Source organism: Vipera berus (genome assembly GCF_964194415.1).
Source record: "Vipera berus genome assembly, chromosome: 6".
NCBI lineage: Eukaryota > Metazoa > Chordata > Lepidosauria > Squamata > Viperidae > Vipera > Vipera berus.
The window spans coordinates 6,759,266-6,777,273 of NC_138208.1; the positions used below are offsets into that span (position 1 = coordinate 6,759,266).

The 18,008-nt window shown below is 41.8% G+C and overlaps 1 protein-coding gene across 2 annotated transcripts in view; it reads left to right on the forward strand.

Annotated features, from left to right (window-relative positions):
• The first annotated feature begins 251 nt into the window (after window positions 1-251).
• The window catches only part of CD36 (CD36 molecule (CD36 blood group)), a 43,441-nt gene continuing 25,684 nt past the window's right edge, over window positions 252-18,008 (forward strand). Inside the window, exons 1-2 of one of the 2 annotated variants that reach the window (XM_081331360.1) lie at window positions 252-408; window positions 11,415-11,648. In XM_081331360.1, coding sequence (XP_081187486.1) covers window positions 11,529-11,648 — 120 coding nt within the window. In that variant the 5' untranslated portion in view covers window positions 252-408; window positions 11,415-11,528. Of the gene's footprint in view, window positions 409-2,208; window positions 3,020-11,414; window positions 11,649-18,008 lie in introns of those variants that run through there. The other variant, XM_081331361.1, reaches the window with a different exon arrangement.

Consider the following 18,008-nt stretch of genomic DNA (forward strand, 5'->3'; position numbering starts at 1 on the left):
AGAAGAGCAATCCTTTGTGGGAATGAAGGCCGGCTCATTTTGAAGGGACCACCGGTAACATAAACCTTCCCTTTTAGCCCGGATGGCCCTTGACACAGTTGTGACGCAACCTCTTGCCCTCCCCTCCCCAAAAAGCAATTGTGAATTAGAAGGGGAGTGTGTGTGTGTGTGTCTTTCTGTGTGAGGCAGAAGGTTATAATTGTTATAAATAGCTACGGAATATAAGTTCAACTCGTGCTCCGGCAACCGACTGGGAAGTTAAATTCAAGAAGTTACCCACCCACCTCATGACTTCGGGATTTATTAGGTCAGGAAGATACACAATTCATTGGCAGAAGGAAACCCTGGATCAGAGTGACCAGCGATCTTGTTTAAAGACCCGCAGCGATCTGTTTACAGAGGCGAGAGGTAAGGCTGCTAAAGATCTGTTTTTGTATTCAGAAGCTGTCCAGAAACTGTCACGGGGAGATGTGGATTCAGTTATGTGAAATTAAAACTGGGTTGTTGTTTTTTTCTTATATTCTAAACAAACTTTATGGCTTACATAGCTTAGGCAAGATTTCTTTTTTTTTTAAATTGATCTTTTTTAAAAAAAGAAAAGAAAAAAGAATTCTGGCAATTGGAAAAAGACAACGTGTTGCCTTGTGCATTTTGCTTATTGCCCAAATAAAGATTTTGCAAAAATGCCCGATTTCATGATATCGGGATCTCTACTGAATAGTTGATGAATATATATATATATATATATATATATATATATATATATATATATATATATATATATATATATATATATATATATATATATATATATATATATATATATATATATATATATATATATATATATATATATATATTATGTAATATAAATCCATATACTATTCAGTACAGATATATTTTACAGTATATACCCATCAGCTATGAAGAATGGTTGCAGGAACTGGGTCTGGCTAGTCTACAGGAAAGAAGGACTTGGGGGTGACATGATAGCAGTCTTCCAGTATTTGAGGGGCTGCTACAAAGAAGAGGGGGGTTGTGGTGGTCAACCTTTCCTCAAATCACCTAAGGGAAGGATAAGAGACAATGGATGGAAACTGATCAAGGAGAGAAGCAACCTAGAATTAAGGAGAAACTTCCTAACAGAGAGAATTAACCAGTGGAAAAGCTTGCCTCCAGAAGTTGTGGGTGCTCAATCACTGGAGGTTTTTAAGAAGACACTGGACAGCTACTTGTCTGAAATGGTATAGGGTCCCCTGCTTGAGCATGGGGTCAGACTAGTAGATCTTCATGGTCCCTTCCAGTCTATTCTGATTAAAGTAGTACAAATATAGTTTATAATATATCCATATACTATGCAGTGCAGATATATATATATATATATATATATATATATATATATATATATCCATATACTATTCAGCAGAGACATTAATAATAATAATAATAATAATAATAATAATAATAATAATAATGATGATGATGATGATGATGATGTCAGAAGGGACCTTGGAGGTCATCTAGTCCAACCCCCTGTTCAGGCAGGAAACCCTTTACCATTGCACACAAATGGCTGTACAGTGTTGGAGCCTTCACTGCTTCTGGAGGCAGGTTGTTCCACTGGTTAATTGTTCTAACGGTCAGGAAGTTTCTCCTTAGTTCTAGGTTGCTTCTCTCCTTGACTAGTACATATCCATGTACTATTCAGCACAGATCTCAATATTATGAAATACTACGGATCAAGAACTTTTGCAAAATCTTTATCTGTGCAGTATATTGTCTGTCTGGCTACTAGGGGCTCCGAAATCAAACTCTTCTGAATCTGGAGTCAAACACTTCATTCAAAATGTGATGGCATAAATCGATTGCTCTTTGCAACCAAACGTCTTCTTCTTCCCGTTCATTGTGAGTGGGGTGGCCTCTAAAATGCCAGGGCCTTAACTCTCCATCAAAGCATCCCAAATCCTGCGAGGCATGGTTGCCTTCCTCACCTGAGGAATGCAGGTGAACTTTTGGGATACAGGGAAGGGCAAAGTAAGCTCACCAAGGATCTCCCTATTTTAGTGCTAAAGAATTTAAAGATAGCATTTCAGGATCACGCGGAAGTTCACTATGTTCAACGTTATTCTCCCAGGGTGTGCAGATGGCTATCAAAGGAACATCTTGCACATGTTTTCCGATCTGATGCTGCCTTTGATGCTAGCGGTAATATATAGCTCTCTGGAGAGCTATTGATAGCTTTATCCTGAATGACTTTTGCAATCTTCTTCTGCAACCTTTAGAAAAGTGATTAATTAAGGATCTATTAGGGCTTCCCTTTAGGAAAGACCTCTGAGAATTCCCCAAGTGTGTATTTATTTATTTCATTGAGCAGGATCCATTTCTAATTTGTTTTTTTTTTTTTGCCTTTTCTCCGAGTCAGTAATTTTCAGTAATTCTCAAAAGTAGAAATGAGAATCTTGATTTCCCAATCTTCCCCTCTCTTTACGTTTGTGGTCAAACGTCATAGATCTTTGAACAGTTTTGTAACGTGATTGGGTAATTTGAGGATAGGTCTAGACTGGCCTCTTTTTTAAAAAAATAAAATAAAAACAGTGGGAGTTGTAATAACTGGCCTGCCTTATTGGAAGCAAAGTCTCCTGGAACTATTCTCTTGAACTGCGTTGATGATATAATAGTTAAAAAAGCTTTAGAAAACTCGTTCCAGAAATTGGCTGGCTTATTTAGAGTGGGACTTGAAAAGAAGAGGTTCTACTCTACAGGTGTGTCCCCCCCCCTTCCCCCAAAGTTTCTGGGATAGTATTTTGAAGAAGACCCATGAAATTGAAAGACTCTTATAGGCACATCAAAGCAAGTTTTCAACCATGTCTCTAGAAAAAAATAAAATGTCCTTTAGGAAGAAGAAAAAATGTTAGTCTGGAACCCAGATTATCCAAGCAAGTCAAACATAGATTCACAGTCTTATGCAATTGTAGACCTATTCAGGCCCAGTCTGGACCTTTCAGATGAAGATGGAGAGGTAAGAGATAAAAATATCTACTCTCCTTTCTAGGGGCATTTCTTTTAAAAATATATATATATATATATTTTTGTGTGAATAGATCAGCTGGAAACACAGGTGTCCTGTGGTGTTCTAATGTTCTTCTCATTATTCCTGACAAATAAATGTCAAGAATAGAAGACTGGAGCTACTGGGAATTGCAATCCAAAAACAGCAGGAGAGCCACGTTTTTTCCCCAGCACTGCCTTAAATCTTCTGCAACAAGAAAGGAAGCATGTAGGAGGTTTTACGGAAGAAAAAAACAAACTAACAAACAAAAAAAAAACCCAACAACCCTTCCCAATTAAAGATTGCTCAACAAGCGTTATTCAACTTCAGGGAATATAACCATTGTGGTTCACTCTGAGCTTTCCTTAAGAGATTGGCAGTTACCTGTGTTGATGCAAATCTCGCTTCGCTTTGTCCTCCGTTGCATTCAGAGCTTCTTTGCTCTGGAGTGATTATCCCAAGAAAATAAAAGCAATTAAAATACAGCAGGGCGGACTGGAAAGAACTAATTGCAGAAATGAAATGGCTTGGCTAAAACAAACCAAGAGAAAGGTGGAGAGCACTTGGAAGTTGGAACCAAACAAGGAAGAACTTTAATTGAGGTTCGAAAAGTGGCAAAGTTAGTTTCTTGCAATGTATGGCAGTGAAAGCTGGACCATAAAAAAAGCTGAGTGCCAAAGAATTGAGGCCTTTGAACTGTGGTGCTGGAGAAGACTCCTGCGAGTCTCTTGGACTGCAAGGTGATCAAACCGGTCAGTCCTAGAGGAGATCAACCCTGACTGCTCTTTAGAAGGCCAGATCCTGAAGCTGAAACTCAAATACTTTGGCCACCTAAGGAGAAGGAAGGACTCACTGGAGAAGAGCCTCATGCTGGGAAAGGTTGAGGGCAAGAGAAGAAGGGGACGACAGAGAATGAGGTGGCTGGATGGAGTCACTGAAGCAGGAGGCATGAGTCTAAATGGACTCCAGAAGATGGTAGAGGACAGGAAGGCCTGGAGGAACGTCGTCCATGGGGTCGCGATGGGTCGGACACGACTTCACAGCTAACAACAACAAAAGTTAGTTTCTGTCAGAATCCCTAAGTGGGGAAGTGAAGGATGATGCTATTGCTCCTAAAATTTTCAACCTGGTGCTTTTCTTCTATTTTGGGACTTGGGCTGATATTACTGTGGGAGAAATGCTAGAGGATTACTTGAGACGAAGTGCTCGGGGAACTGCAGTTTCCAACTATGAAGGTTAACTGGGAAAGTGGTTCGGAGTCACTGGAAGTGATCCAGTGGAGTTGTGATCTGATCATAAAGTTATCCCAGGATGTTGACAAGGAGCGTGAAATCCTTTTTCCCATCAATTCACTAGTTCTTATGGGCTGAGCCTTTGGGAAAGAGAAGGGGATTCTGGCTTTCTTCTTACCTGTTTTTCCCTTTTGGAATGCCATCGGATAATGATGCACATTCAAGCCAGCTTGCAGAACGCTCCATGGAGTAAGCGCGGCATGTTTTTCTTGGCTTTGCAGACCTGCCTAGTTTTGCAAATGTGAAGACGGGTGGCCAAGCTACTTTTTCATTCCTGCAGGTCACTGCGGAGGGTTGCTAAACAAGACTGTTGCTTAAAGAGGAGTGCCTGCACTGGGTGTTGTACAGTGGGGAATGGGGAAATCAAGTCTCCTGGCTGGAAATAATACATGTGTAGATGTTTGTCTTTAGGGTAAGAGGAAGAGGTCTTCCTGCTAAAAAAAATATCTGGAGGAAGGTGGGATTTGAGGGGAAAATTGACCAAACCAGGGAAAAGTTAACAATGGACCAGATGGGGAAGGGCAAAGGGGAAGGGGAAGGGGAAGAGGAAGAGGAAGAGGAAGAGGAAGATGCAGAGAAAGGAGAAGGGAAAGGAAAGGAAGGCGATGAAGACTTTTCCGGAAAAGTCTTCATCAAAGGGAAGGGAAGGGAAGGGAAAGGAAAGGACACCAATGTGAGCTTAACAGAACAACAGAGTTGGAAAGGACCTTGAAGGTCTTCTAGTCCAAGCTTGACACCTTGTGAAGTCTTTGGCTTTCCTCTAGGATCATTTTTCCCCCCCAACTTTTCACACTAGCCTAAGGGCCCAAGGATTTCTGAGCGTCTTCCTATTCCAGAAGTCCTCAGGGCTGACCTTGCTTAGTCTTTGAACACCAGCCAGATGAATCACCAGTCTGCTATGTGCTGAGGCACCCAGACCTGCAGAACACCGTAGACAGATTCCTGGTGATGAGAATCTTTCGTTGAACGCAAGTGGAAGACGCCACACTCCATTCTCTTAAGAAGGGAAGAGAGCCCGTATTCCTAAGCAAACAAGGAACTTCTCAGCTGCCTTTTGGGTGTGGAGCAACTGAGAATGCTATAGCCCTGGCCCGTCCCCTTGTTCTCTTCAAAGAGTCCCAAAGACAGTCTTGAAAGAGCTGCTTGAATTTTGCTGGGGTTTTTTTTTCTTTTTTTTTTCTTTTCTTTTTTTCCTTAAAATAATGTTTCTAATTCTCCGGCAGTCCTGCTGGCAGCTATACTGTTCTGCCTTCTGAGAGGACGTCTCCCAGATTGCCTTAAACAATGCAATGATTTTAATTCTTTTTTTCTGGAGCTTAGAAAAGAGCAGTTAGCTAGACACGCAGCTCTGAGCTGTTCTTGGAGTTCTGTCACTTTTTTACTTCTACTATTGCTGCTCTTCTAGCATGTTGCCTGTGAGTATATGCGCACCAGTGTCTATCAGGGCTGGGTTATTCTTGGAGCTTTGTGGGATCTAGGATTGTCCTACATGGGAATACGAAGGGCGGAGGAGAAACCCTAAACCAGGTGGGTGGGTGGGTGGGTGGGTTGATGGATTGATGGATTGATGGATTGATAGGTAGGTAGCTTGATAGGGTAGGTAGCTTCAGGGCTTTTTTGTTCTCATTGAACGCTCAGAACGGAGTTCCGGCACCTTTTTTGGACGGAACCTTGTAGGGTAGGCAAGGCAGGTTGTATAACATGTGTGAGTTCCGGCACCTTTTTCTTTTACAAAAAAGCACTGGGTAGCTTAATATATTGATAGGTAGCTAGCTTGATAGATTGATAGGTACGTAGGTAGCTTGATAGATAGGTATGCAGTTTGATTGATAGATTGATAGGAAGGCTGGTTAATAAGTTGATAGGTAGGTTGATTGACAGGCTGATTATAGATAGGTAGGTTAATTGATTGATAGGTAGGTAGGCTGATAGATTAATAGATAATTATAATTATTAATTAGTTATTATTGTTTAGTTATTTAGTTATAAGGGACGCGGTGGCTCAGTGGGTTAGGACACTGAGCTTGTCGATCAGAAGGTCGGCAGTTTGGCGGGTCGAATCCCGAGTGCCGCGTAACAGAGTGAGCGCCTGTTACTTGTCCCAGCTTCTGCCCACCTAGCAGTTCGAAAGCATATAAAAATGCAAGTAGAAAAATAGGGACCACTACGGTGGGAAGGTAACAGCGTTCCGTGCGCCTTTGGCGTCTAGTCATGCCGGCCACATGACCACGGAGACGTCCTCGGACAAACGCTGGCTCTTCGGCTTTGAAACGGAGATGAGCACCGGCCCCTAGAGTCGGAAACGACTAGCACGCAAGTGCGGGGGAACCTTTACCTTTACCTTTATTTAGTTATGTTAAGAGGAGTTAAAATGCGATAGAATCTAAAGTGTCTTTTTTTAGTTGGTTAGCATATTTTAGCTTAAGTTGGTTAAAGTTTATACCCTGTATTCAGCTCTGGCTGAGGAATTCTGGGAGTTGAAGTCCACAAGTCATAAAAGGGCCAAGTTTGAAGACCCCTGCCCTAAATATTCAGGTTCCAGAAGTGCTTTTCAAAAGGCGACTGGACTTTCTTGGCGTTTCCCCCACCCCTTTTGAAAACGTTTTGCTTCTCACCCAAGAAGCTTCTCCAGTTCTTTTTTCTTAAATATCTTCTGCATATTCCACCAAATTTTAATCCAAAAAGCTTTAACTTTTTTACAAGTCCACCATATATGATAATAGGTTGCATCATCACAACCACACCTCCAACATTTAGGCTGATAATTCGGAGACATACATGCTAATTTTTTTGGATCTAAATGCCATCTATAAAACATCTTATAAAAATTCTCTCTTAAATTTTGTGCCTGTGTAAATTTCACATTTCTGACCCATATCTTTTCCCAGATATCCATCGCTATGGGCTCCTGAAAATTCTGGGCCCATTTTATCATGCAATCTTTAACAAGTTCCGTTTCTGAATCTATTTCTATCAGTGCATTATATATCCTCCTTATATGCGCTGGACTTTGATCTCTTATTTGTTTAACCAAATTTTCATCGGTTGTCGAAATACCAACTTTCTGATCCTCCTTCCATCTAGCTTGTAACCTTACCATACTGAAACCAAGTCCGCACTATTCTTTCTTCTTTTAAAATATTGAATGGCTTTAATTGCCATACATTCCTTTCCATTATAAGAATATCTTTATATGTAGTCACATCGTGTTTGAATCCCACACTTATATTTTCTATTGCATGTTTAGGTATTGCCCAAATTGGTATTTTATAATTTAGCTTATGTCGATATTTTTTCCAAACTCGCAACAGGGCATACCTTAATATATGTGTCTTAAAAATATTATCCACCTTCCTTACTGTATAGATTTTCATGCACATATTAAACAGTACATTTCTTAATCAGATCCTGAATGATGTCTTGATGTTGTCATATGTTTAAAGAAAGCTTTCCTATAGCACCCACCCAAACGTAAGGGTGGGGACGGAATGATCTATGTTTTGACACTAAATTGCTTCACAGGGACTTCTTTCTTAACAATGAACGTTGGAGCGTGGAAACAATAATGGAAATTTTTGAAAGCATGACCTTGAACCCAGTAACATCTAAAGGATGAAAAATGTGTGTGCATTGTGATGTCCCAAGGCAAGCTGCTCAAGGAGGTCGGGATGGAGTTTGCATTGTTAGTTTACACTGTACACTTTTTATCCCCACTCCTTGCTACGGAGACTTCTGGAAATGCAAGTTAGGAAAAGAAGCCATGGCCTTGTGCCTCTTCAAAGGAGAACAATCCAGCGACGATGCAATTTAAGTGGGAGTGGTTGGAAGCTGTGTTTGAGAATTCTTGAGAGCTAGAATATGAATATGAAGTAGAGAAGAGTATGTCTATTTATTGGGGGAGGGCATGATGGGCTAGAAGGGATGCGGTGGCTCAGTGGGTTAGGACGCTGAGCTTGTCGATCAGAAGGTTGGCAGTTTGGCGGGTCGAATCCCAAGTGCCTCGTAGCAGAGTGAGTGCCTGTTACTCGTCCCAGCTTCTGCCAACCTAGCAGTTCGAAAGCACGTAAAAATGCAAGTAGAAAAATAGGGACCACTACGGTGGGAAGGTAACAGCGTTCCGTGCACCTTTGGCATCTAGTCATGCTGGCCACATGACCACGGAGACGTCCTCGGACAAGCGCTGGCTCTTCGGCTTTGAAACAGAGATGAGCACCGGCCCCTAGAGTCGGAAACGACTAGCACGCATGTGCGGGGGAACCTTTACCTTTACCTTTTTATGATGGGCTAGAGGTTAAGACACTGTGCTTGTTAAGTGGAAGGTTGGCAGTTCGAGACCCAAGTACTATATGATGGAGTTTGCTCCCGTTCCTTACTCCAGCTCCTGCCCAACTGGCACTTCGAAAGCATGCAAATGCGAGTAGATCAATGGGTACCACTTCGGTGGGGAGGTAACAGTGTTCTCTGAACCTCGGTGTATAGTCATGCCAGCCACATGACCATGGAAATGTCTTCGGACAATGCTGGCTCCCTTGGCGAGTAGGAAACGGGGATGAGCACTGCTCCTTAGAGTTGGACATGACTGGACAGGGAAAACCTTTACTGTTTAACATCTGTATATGTCAAGGGTTGGCAACCTTGGCTCTTTTATGACTCGTGGACTTCAACTCCCAGAATTCCTAAACCTGCCACACTGAGGGGAAAGGGAGAGGTTTCCAAGCTGAGCCATGCTGGCTCAGGAATTCTGGGAGTTGAAGTCCACGAGTCATAAAAGAGCCAAGGTTGGCTACTCCTGGCCTAGGCCTAGGCTGCTTTATGACTTGTGGACTTCAACTCCCAGAATTCCTGAGCCAGCCACGCTGAGGGGAAAGGAAGAGGTTCCCAAGCTGAGCCATGCTGGCTCAGGAATTCTGGGAGTTGAAGTCCATGAGTCATAAAAGAGCCAAGGTTGCCTACCCCTGGTATATGTGTATATATGTGTGCCTTTTCTCTGTGTGCATGCATGTATATATGTATGCATGTATGTATAAACAGGTAGTCTGTGACTTACAACAGTTCACTTAGTGACCTTTCAAAGTTACAATAGCACTGAAAAAAAGGGATTTATGACCATTTTTCACACTTACAACCATCCCCCATGTCACGTGATCAAAATTCAGATGCTTGGCAACTGGTTCAATTTTTTTAATATATAAATATTTTATTACTTTTCTAATTTTGCAATCATAAGTACTTAATAACCAACATGTTGTCTGGGTCCAGTAGTAATTCAGTGGTACATATGAACTTTCTCAGTCTAGTTCCAATACTATACCACCTAGTGCTTCCTTGATCTTCTCTTCTTCCAGTACTATGCATTTTTCCATACTGGGCAAATACAATTCTTGTTACTGTTAATACATATACAATTAAATATAGACATCTTCTCTTTGCTCAAAATCGAGAACGGCCTCGGCTACTTTTTTTTAAAGGACCCGAGCACAATCTTGTCTCCCTCCTTTAACATTTAACTGGTGACAAGCAAAAGATGGTAGTAATTATCCTAGAATCTAGAAGGTCGTGGCAATTTTTCCTGCTCCAGGTGAGGGGAGGAATGATCTTACTCTTCTGACCTGCCATCTGAACTGAAGGCTGAAGTAGACCATGACCGAAGGCATTGTCGCCTTATCTCAAAGGAACACAAGCAAGCCTACAACTTTACCAGATCAATGGATGACAACGGTGCAAACCATTGCAACCATCCCAAGCTGAAAGTCAGTGTGAATGTAGAATAACATGGTGAATAGATCAAATATATTGTACCTCATAGTGAAGTAGCTGAGGTCTCAATAGATCCATCCGTCCATCCATCCATCCATCCATCCACTCACCCAAATGCACACACACATGCACACACACAAACACACACACCCCTTTCTGTCCATCTGTCTGTCTGTCCGTCCATCTATCCACTCACCCACCCACCCACACACACACACACACACACACCATCTGTCTGTCTATCAGTCTGTCTGTCTATCTATCTATCTATCTATCTATCTATCTATCTATCTATCATCTATCTATCTATCTATCTATCTATCTATCTATCTATCTATCTATCTATCTATCTATCTTTTTCTGTCTTCTATCCTCTGTCTTCTATTTTCCATCGATCTTCTAATCTTCTGTCGGTATTAGTAAGATAATAATATTCCAGTGCAGTAATACTCAAACAATGCAGGTACGTGCTTCTTCTAATTAAGAACGAAGTAACAGCTAATGAAAAACATTTGCAAACATGCATTTGAAACCAGGTAGAGAGATGTTTATTCAATCTTTGTTCTTTAGCCAAATGGGAGGTTTGTGTGTTTGGCTGGAAACCAAGTTTAGAAGTGGCCAAACCAAGAATGTAATCAAGCCTTTCTAGCTAATCGTTGCCATTAATTTCCTCCCCTCTGATACTTCTTGACCAAAATGTGGATGTATTTCATGAAGAAAAAGGCCATTCAGTCTGAAATTATTGCTGACTCTTTTTCCTTCTGAATACACACACACACACACACACACACACACACACACACACACACACACAGAGAGAGAGAGAGAGAGAGAGAGAGAGTGAGTGAGTTTTGGTATTCCTTGGCTTATGAACATTTTTAACAACCATTCAAAGTTACAACAATGCTGAAAAAAATGTTATTTATGCCTATTTCTCACATTTATGGCTGATTCAGCATCCCCAGGGTCACGTGATCAAAATTTGGATGCTTGATAACCAACACGTATTTAGGATGGTTGCAGGCCTTCCCAGCCGGCTTCTGACAAACCAAGTCAATGGGGGAAGCTGGGTTCTCACTTAATGACCCTGTGATTCACTTGGCCGCAAAGATTTGCTTAACGTACGTGGCCCAAAAAAAAAAAAAGTTGCAAAATCAAGCACGACTGCCTTAAAGGACCATTTTGCTCTGCAACAAAAGTTCTGTTCCCAATCGTGTTTGTAAGTCAAGCACTCAAAAAAACCAAACTGTTCTTATCAGTTTATCCAAACTTCAGTTGCGTTGACTCTACATGTTTGCTATTATCTCTTTCGAAAGTCTTCTTAGGTCTCCAGGATACACATTTTGAGGGAACATCGGAATCAGAGAACTGTGAGAGGTCAAAGAAGCAGAGAGAAGCAGCTGTAACACCCTGCAACTGTGTGAGGAAGCATGTGGTGTAATCGAAGTTGTGCCTTCCTGACAGTGGCAACCGTCGGAGCAGTGCTCGCCATCCTCGGAGGAGTTTTGATCCCAGTTGGAAATAACACTATCGAGAAGAAAATCAAAAAGGTAAGAGTCATCCATCCTTCCTTTTATTTCTGCATAGTTTCCCTCACTTTCTTCTCAACATTGAATTGAATTGAATTATGAAGTATGATTTGAACAAAAGGGATTTGTGTCTGGTGCAGAAGCTCTCAGTGGACATGCAAGGCAACTGAATAACAACAACAACAACAACAACAACAACAACAACAACAACAACAACAACAACAACAACAATAATAATAATAATAATAATAATAATAATAATAATAATAATAATAATAATAATAATAATAATAAAAATAAAGTTGGGAGGGACTTTGGAGGTCATGGGGGATAAGAAGGATAATAATAATACTACAGTCATACAATATGGGTAAATATAAATTTTAAGCATTTTTTATTATTATTATTTTAGAACGCAGCTGAGGATACTGTAGGATCTATCCTGTTGTCTGAGCAAAATCCAGTACCAGATAACACAGTAACTTTAGCTGTTGGTAATCTTTTCAAATCTAATGTTTTATGGTGAGCTCTAAGCACCGAAGCTGATCAGGTGCTTTATCTAAAAGAAAATTAACGTAAATATCTGGTTTCATTTCTTCTCTCTTCTGCCTCATCTTTTGTGTTAGGATCGCTTGAACATTGCATTTCCATGCAGGCATTCTGCTTGCATGGCAAACAGTGTTGACATGTGCTTCTTCTCCAAGAGGCTTCCAATTCCCCAAAGACCTTTGTTACTGCCACAATTTCCTCCTGAGCACTTTCAAGCAGCTTTCCAAATTTCCAAGAGCTTCAAGGGAGCTTAGACCTTTTCTGAATGTTTCTTGCAACCGCCATTGATGGGCAACGTGATCTTGCAATCAGATTCATTATTATTATTTAAACATTGGCTTTCAGAGCCTGGCACCACCTCAGCCAAGCAGCCAAAGGGGTTTTCCAAAATGTTACTGTAGGAAGGCCCTCCCTCCCTAGATTAAAATATTCTTTATTCTTAATAGGAAAAAGAGGCAGGATATTATATTTTCCCAAAGGGGGAATGAAAAAAAAATCTTAACAAAGGCAGAAGGCAGCCCCAGTGTTTCTTAATAGCTTCAAGCAGAAGCCTCAAGTCTTTAGAGACGGATATTTGTAACTATGTTGAGCCTCTAGAAAGAGTACAGAGAAGAGCAACAAAGATGATTAGGGGACTGGAGGCTAAAACATATAAGGAATGGCTGCTGGAATTGGGTAGGTCTGGTTTAATGAAGAGAAGGACCAGGGGTGACATGGTAGCAGTGTTCCAATATCTCAAGGGCTGCCACAAAGAAGAGGGAGTCAAGCTATTCTCCAAAGCACCTGAAAGCAGGACAAGAAGCAACGGATGGAAACTAGTCAAAGAGAGAAGCAACCTAGAACTAAGGATAAACTTCCTGACAGTTAGAAGAATTAAACAGTGGAACAACCTGCCTCCAGAAGTGGTGAATGCTCCAACACTGGAATTTTTTAAGAAGAGACTGGACAGCCATTTGTCTGAAATGGTATAGGATTTCCTGACTGAGCAGGGGGTTGGACTAGATGACCTCCAAGGTTCCTTCCAACTTATTATTATTATTCAGAAAGACTGGGCCAAACTATTCATAAACAAAATGACTTCAGCCCTCACAGCTGATGGGATTAAGAATTTACATTCTCCCACTCAAATTCTAAGGACAGGACATGTCCTTTAGGACATAACAGAATTAACCCACCACCATTGACACAAGGCTCACTACATTGCACAAGCCCCTGGAGCACCTCAATCAGAAGGTACACACCTACTCTCAACTCCATTTTGACAGCTGTCCCAGAACTGCGTGCTGTTGCTGGTTCTGCTCATCAATAAACAGTCCTTCTTTCCAAAGCAGCCTCCATTTTATTCCCGACTTGGAACTGGACCTGATTTTTTCTTTCAACATTGTCATGAGAGGAAACCTGTAGAATCTCTGGAAATGCTCCCCTTACCCCTGTTTTCTTTGGTCAGTTCAAGTGTTAAGTGCTCACATTTTTCTAAGCTCTTCAGATCATCTGCAAGCTCCAAGGTCCCTTCCACTTTTGTTATTCTGTTATTGTTTGCAAGCCACACACCGCCTTGAGCTACAAAAGAGAGGCAGATATAAATTACCCAGGAATTTTTTTGTGGCAGATGGGGGCACCCCAATTCTACCATCATTTCACCCTGACTGTCTTCCAATCGTCTTGCAAATATGACAAGCTTCCTTACAGTATCTACTCTTAGATTTCACCAAGCTAGAACATTAAACAATGTTCAGTGAACAATCTCTGTGAGCGTAATTTAAAATTACACATCAAAAGTCGTATATCCAGTAAAACAGCCTCTCGTGAAAAATAATTAGCTCGCCAAACCACTAAACACTTGTTTGTGGTTGACCAGGTGTAGCTTGGCTTCTGTTCTCTCATTTAGCAATTACCCCAGTTCTCCTTTTGAACCAAGCACTTAATGGATAATTAAAACACAATGGCTGAGTCTGCACATTGTTTTCTGCAGCCACACGTGGTTGTTTCACTTGTAAACTCGGTCAGTGAGAAGTCACCATCTCTTGCTTCAACTTTTCCAATCTTGGAGGCAACGAGGCAACAATCTTGGAAGAAAACAACTAGCTAGCAATTTCCTTCCTTTCACAGCAAGGAACTAGTTTTTTTTTAAAAAAAAAACCACCTGTTAAAACTGTTTTAAACTGTTAAAAAAATCAAATTTGACCTTGGTTAGAATAAATAAAACGAATGTAAGCTCTTTTGAATTCAGGACTTTGGTCAGGTTAAAAAAAAAGTCAACAGTTGACGTAGCCTTGACATGACTGTTACCATGGTCATTGCATATCTATTGTAAAGTAGAAATATATTTGCCGCCTGTCATAAATAGCCCTCACAGCTGGTTCCAGGTTAAGGAAATGCCTGCATGGTAGGAAATTACGGCGCATTCTTAAGTTCAACTTTTGCTAAGACTCATTTCAGTGCAGTTGTCTATGCTTATCATTTCTATATCCCTACATTCGACAATCAATTTGTTGCAGGCTGGGCTAGAAGATAACAGAGTAGAACACAACATAGAATAATAGAGTGAGACCTTGGAGGTCTTCCAGTCCAACCCCCTGCTCAAGCAGGAGTACTTATATTATTTCAGATAAACGGTCCAGTTTTAGGCCCAGCTTTTAGGCTTTTTCCAAAGGAATAGCATGGAATTTTCATTCATTCCTTCATCCCCCACCTTATTGCTGTAATGGGTATAATTTGACATAACCTTTGCCCCACAATCCTCCTTGCCTTTCTTTCTTTCTTTCTTTCTTTCTTTCTTTCTTTCTTTCTTTCTTTCTTTCTTTCTTTCTTTCTTTCTTTCTTTCTTTCTTTCTTTCTTTCTTTCTCTCTTTCTCTCTTTCTTTCTCTCTCTCTCTCTCTTCCTTCCTTCCTTCCTTCCTTCCTTCCTTCCTTCCTTCTCCCCTTTCCTTCTCCCCTCCTCAGTCCTCTTGGTTTAGCAAGATTGCCCTGTCACATCATGCAGACAGAGATGAAAGGTAGACACAGAGTGCAGGAATAACAACCAAAACGTTGGCTGGCCCAAATCAAACTAAAGGTTTTTGAGGGGAAAAAGAAAAAGAATTAAAAATTTAAATGCAAACCCACGTCACCTCCAGGCACAAAATGTGTTACTTTGAACACATCAAAGGAATCAGGAAGCCAAAGCTGTTAAATGAAAAGGGGCAGCAATATGATGTGTCCTTCTCCTACTTCTCTTGGCTGTGCAGTCTGCTGGCTAGATCATCTGCTTTGCATGTGAGAGTTGTGCAGCTTCAGCATTGCCCTGCACAATGCAGCTGAGTCAGGGACTGAGTCAGTAACATCCTCTCTCTGTGTTAAGGTAAAAAGCCACTCGAGTTTTCTTTGCCGCGGCCTCCTCCTCCTCCTCCTCTTCCTCTTCCTCCTCCTCCTCCTCCTCCTCCTCCTTCCCCCCCTCCCTTCTAGCATTGATGATGTCACCTACTCTGGTTATAAAATGTCTGCAAGAAAACAACTCACTTCAGAGATCACCAAGAACCCCACAGTCCGTCCTTCCTCCTCCTCCTCCTCCTCCTCCCACTCCCTTCTAGCATTGATGATGTCACCTACTCTGGTTATGAAATGTCTGCAAGAAAACAACCCAATTCAGAGATCACCAAGGACCGCACAGTCCGTCCTTCCTCCTCCTCCTCCTCCCTTCTAGCACTGATGAGGTTACCTAGTTGGGTAATGAAACATCTGCAAGGAAACAATTCAGTTCAGAGATCACCAAGAACCCCACAGTCCGTCCCTCCTCCTCCTCCTCCTCTTCCTCCTCCTCCTCCTTCCCCCCCACTCCCTTCTAGCATTGATGATGTCACCTACTCTGGTTATGAAATGTCTGCAAGAAAACAACCCAATTCAGAGATCACCAAGGACCGCACAGTCCATCCTTCCTCCTCCTCCTCCTCCTCCCCCTCCTCCCCTTCCTCCCTTCTAGCATTCATGATGTCACCTACTCTGGTTATGAAATGTCTGCAAGAAAACAACCCAGTTCAGAGATCACCAAGGACCGCACAGTCCGTCCTTCCTCCTCCTCCTCCTCCCTTCTAGCACTGATGAGGTTACCTAGTTGGGTAATGAAACATCTGCAAGGAAACAATTCAGTTCAGAGATCACCAAGAACCCCACAGTCCATCCCTCCTCCTCCTCCTCCTCCTCCTCCTCCTTCCCCCCCACTCCCTTCTAGCATTGATGATGTCACCTACTCTGGTTATAAAATGTCTGCAAGAAAACAACTCACTTCAGAGATCACCAAGAACCCCACAGTCCGTCCTTCCTCCTCCTCCTCCTCCTCCTCCCACTCCCTTCTAGCATTGATGATGTCACCTACTCTGGTTATGAAATGTCTGCAAGAAAACAACCCAATTCAGAGATCACCAAGGACCTCTCAGTCCATCCTTCCTCCTCCTCTTCCTCCTCCCCCTCCCACAAATTCTTGTATTCTTATACTGAGAAGTTCATCAACATTACTATCTGAAGATAGATAGTGGAGCCCTTGGCTGAGTTGATCTTTCTTGGCAACCACTAAGGTTGTATTCATTGTCATAAAACAACAACAACACCTGAGGTTTCTTTGTATCTTTCATCCCCCAACAAAAAAAGTTAGAAATAAAGCCAGTTAAATCATTCTCTACGCCAGGCCCTCCCTCGCTCAACCCCCTGTCCAGCGCTTCTTACAACTGGCAACAAGGGATGAAAATTAAGAAATCCACTTTAGCAAACATCCCATTCTCTGTAATCTCCAAAGAGCAAGTTAAAGACAACCAGGTCACTGCGACATTGTGAATTCAATCAAATATTTGTACAAGCTTTGTTTTTAAGATTCTTTCCCAGTACACTAGACAGTTGTCCCTGCTAATTTGAAGCTCCATAAATCAGAGAGTGTTGCTTCTTAAGCAAACCCAGATAGTCATAAAAATGCCTAATTGGAAAAAGCCTACATGCCCAAGAAAGTTGAAAATAGCAGAACCACTCTTGTTGACTTGTACACCAGCCTTGCTTGGGAAAATCAACAAAATATGTGATGTGTTATCAGTTATACTCTAGGAAAAGGGCTGGCAGAGCTTGGGGGGAGGATGGAGTCAAGAGAGGAATCAGCCTAGAATCATTACGTTCAATTTTTTATCTAGCAGTAATTTAGTGAGGGGTCCTTGGTGCTCTCTGAGCTTGCTTGTTTTCTTGCAGACTTTTCATGACCAAAACTAGGTGACATCGTCAGTACTGGGGGGGGGGGAGAGGAGAGAAGGAGCAGGAGCACATGGAGCATGAGGAGGAGGAGGAGGACTATGGGGTCCTTGGTGCTCTCTGAGCTTGTTTCTTTTCTTGCAGATGTTTCATGACACAAACTAGGTAACAACATCACTGCTGAAGGAGGAGGAGGAGGAGGATTGTGGGGTCCTTGGTGCTCTCTGAGCTGGGTAGTTTTCTTGCAGACGTTTCATTACCCAACTAGGTAACATCATCAATGCTAGAAGGTAGAGGGGTATGTGGAGAGGAGGAGTTATTGGATCAGTTTATTGATCAGTGGTCAGTTTGACTCATTGTTTCCTAACAGGGTTTTTCTACAGAGTTTCATTGGTGCTTAGTAAGCATGCTTTATAGATTCTGCTGAAACTAATTAAAGTTTGCTATTATTACTGAACTAGGTAACATCATCAGTGCTGGTAAGGGGTGCAGTTTGCTGTCACTTTATATTCTGGCGGCTTGCCCTGTCCTTCTTGGTCAGGGTGATCTTAGAGATTCTTTGATTGGGCTGTTTGCTGTTGGCTTCTCTGACAGTTTCTTGACTGAAGTATTGCTTACTTGATTGTT